The 2,500-nt window shown below is 41.8% G+C and overlaps 1 protein-coding gene across 1 annotated transcript in view; it reads right to left on the bottom strand.

Annotated features, from left to right (window-relative positions):
• Positions 1 to 1,310: 1,310 nt before the first annotated feature.
• The window catches only part of LOC135657713 (photosystem I P700 chlorophyll a apoprotein A1), a 2,674-nt gene continuing 1,484 nt past the window's right edge, over positions 1,311 to 2,500 (bottom strand). The window contains exon 1 of the mRNA XM_065176004.1: positions 1,311 to 2,500. This exon is cut by the window's right edge and continues 1,484 nt beyond it. Within this exon, the coding sequence (XP_065032076.1) occupies positions 1,496 to 2,500 (1,005 nt within the window). The 3' untranslated portion in view covers positions 1,311 to 1,495.

Genomic DNA, 2,500 nt, shown 5'->3' with positions numbered 1-2,500 from the left:
TCGACCTGCATTGAATGCTGGGCCATTCGTTGAAGATAAGAGTACATCGAACCCATATGAAGTCTTACCATGAGCGGATTGTATCCATTGGGCAAATATAGGTTCAATCAAGATTTGTTTTTCCGGAGTACCAAAAGCGAGCATAACATCGTTATGAACATAAAGGCCCAAGGTATGGAACCCAAGAAACAGGCTGGCCCAACTTAAATGAGATATGATAGCTTCTTTGTGGTCTAACATTCTTGCCAATACATTATCCTCATTCTGTTCTGGATTGTAATCTCTAATGAAGAATATAGCTCCATGAGCAAAGGCTCCTGTCATGATAAACCCTGCGATGTATTGGTGATGAGTATATAACGCAGCTTGAGTAGTAAAGTCTTGTGCTATGAATGCATAAGCAGGTAAAGAGTACATGTGTTGAGCTACTAAGGAAGTAATAACCCCTAAAGAGGCTAGAGCAAGACCTAATTGAAAATGAAGCGAATTATTGATTGTGTCATAAAGACCCTTATGCCCACGCCCTAATCGACCCCCTGGAGGAATATGTGTTTCTAAAAGATCTTTGATACTGTGCCCAATCCCGAAGTTAGTTCTATACATATGACCAGCGATCAGGAAAATAAATGCAATAGCTAAATGATGATGAGCAATATCGGTCAGCCATAAACTTTGCGTTTGTGGATGAAATCCACCGAGAAGGGTTAGAATGGCAGTTCCTGTTCCTTGGGAAGTACCAAATAAATGGCTACTCGAATCAGGGTTTTGGGCATAAAGATTCCACTGACCCGTAAAAAGTGGTCCCAACCCTTGAGGATAGGGTAATACATCTAAAAAATTATTCCATCTGACGTACTGTCCCCTGGATCCTGGAATAGCGACATGAACTAAATGTCCTGTCCAAGCCAAAGAACTCACTCCGAAAAGTCCTGACAAATGATGATTTAGACGAGATTCGGCATTTTTGAACCACGAAACGCTTGGTTTCCATTTTGGTTGTAAGTGTAACCAACCCGCTATTAAGGATATAGCAGAAAGAAATAATAGAAAAAGAGCTCCAGTATAAAGATCTTCATTAGTGCGTAATCCGATTGTATACCACCACTGATAAACGCCGGAATAAGCGATATTCACTGGACCGGTAGCACCTCCTCGAGTAAAGGCTTCTACAGCTGGTTGACCAAAATGAGGATCCCAAATTGCATGAGCAATAGGTCTTACATGTAAAGGGTCTTGTATCCATGACTCAAAATTTCCTTGCCAAGCTACATGAAAGAGATTTCCGGACGTCCACAGAAAGATTATTGCTAATTGCCCAAAGTGAGAAGCAAAAATGTTCTGATAAAGACGTTCCTCAGTAATATCATCATGACTCTCGAAGTCATGTGCGGTAGCAATACCAAACCAAATACGACGAGTAGTGGGGTCCTGAGCTAAGCCTTGGCTAAACCTCGGAAATCTTAATGCCATAATGCCTTTCAAATCCTCCTAGCCATTATCCTACTGCAATAATTCTTGCTAAGAAGAATGCCCATGTTGTGGCAATTCCACCCAGAAGGTAATGGGTTACTCCTACAGCACGTCCTTGTACAATGCTCAAGGCTCTAGGCTGAGTAGCAGGAGCAACTTTTAATTTGTTATGAGCCCAAACGATGGATTCAATGAGTTCTTGCCAATAACCACGGCCACTGAATAGAAACATTAAACTGAAAGCCCAGACAAAATGAGCACCTAAGAAAAAGAGACCATATGCAGATAATGAAGAACCATAAGACTGAATTACCTGAGATGCCTGTGCCCATAAGAAATCTCGAAGCCACCCATTAATAGTAATGGAACTCTGCGCAAAGTTTCCTCCTGTAATATGAGTTACTACCCCTTGATCACTTATAGTACCCCAAACATCCGACTGCATTTTCCAACTGAAATGGAAAATAACTACGGAAATCGCATTGTACATCCAGAATAGACCTAAGAAGACATGATCCCAGGCAGATACTTGACATGTCCCCCCTCTTCCAGGTCCATCACAAGGAAAACGAAAACCAAGATTTGCTTTATCAGGTATCAAACGGGAACTGCGAGCAAATAGAACACCTTTCAGTAGTATCAATACAGTCACGTGGATCGTAAATGCATGAATATGATGGACTAAGAAGTCTGCGGTTCCTAATGGAATAGGTAACAAAGCTACTTTGCCGCCTACTGCTACCAACTCACCACCTCCCCAAGTTAAGCTGGTACTTGCTGTTGCACCAGGAGCTGTTATGCCGGGTGCTAAAGCATGGGTGTTTTGTACCCATTGAGCAAAGATGGGTTGTAATTGTATAGCGGTATCTGAAAACATATCTTGTGGACGCCCTAAAGCGCTCATGGTATCATTATGAATATACAAGCCAAAACTGTGAAAACCCAGAAATATACATGCCCAGTTAAGATGTGATATGATTGCATCGCGGTGTCTAAGGACACGATCTAATAGATCGTTGTATCGAGTAGT

The sequence above is a fragment of the Musa acuminata genome, unplaced genomic scaffold (assembly GCF_036884655.1).
Source record: "Musa acuminata AAA Group cultivar baxijiao unplaced genomic scaffold, Cavendish_Baxijiao_AAA HiC_scaffold_297, whole genome shotgun sequence".
In the NCBI taxonomy this organism is placed as follows: domain Eukaryota; kingdom Viridiplantae; phylum Streptophyta; class Magnoliopsida; order Zingiberales; family Musaceae; genus Musa; species Musa acuminata.
Note: the sequence above shows the minus strand (reverse complement) of the source record. Positions and strands in the feature narration are given on the sequence as shown.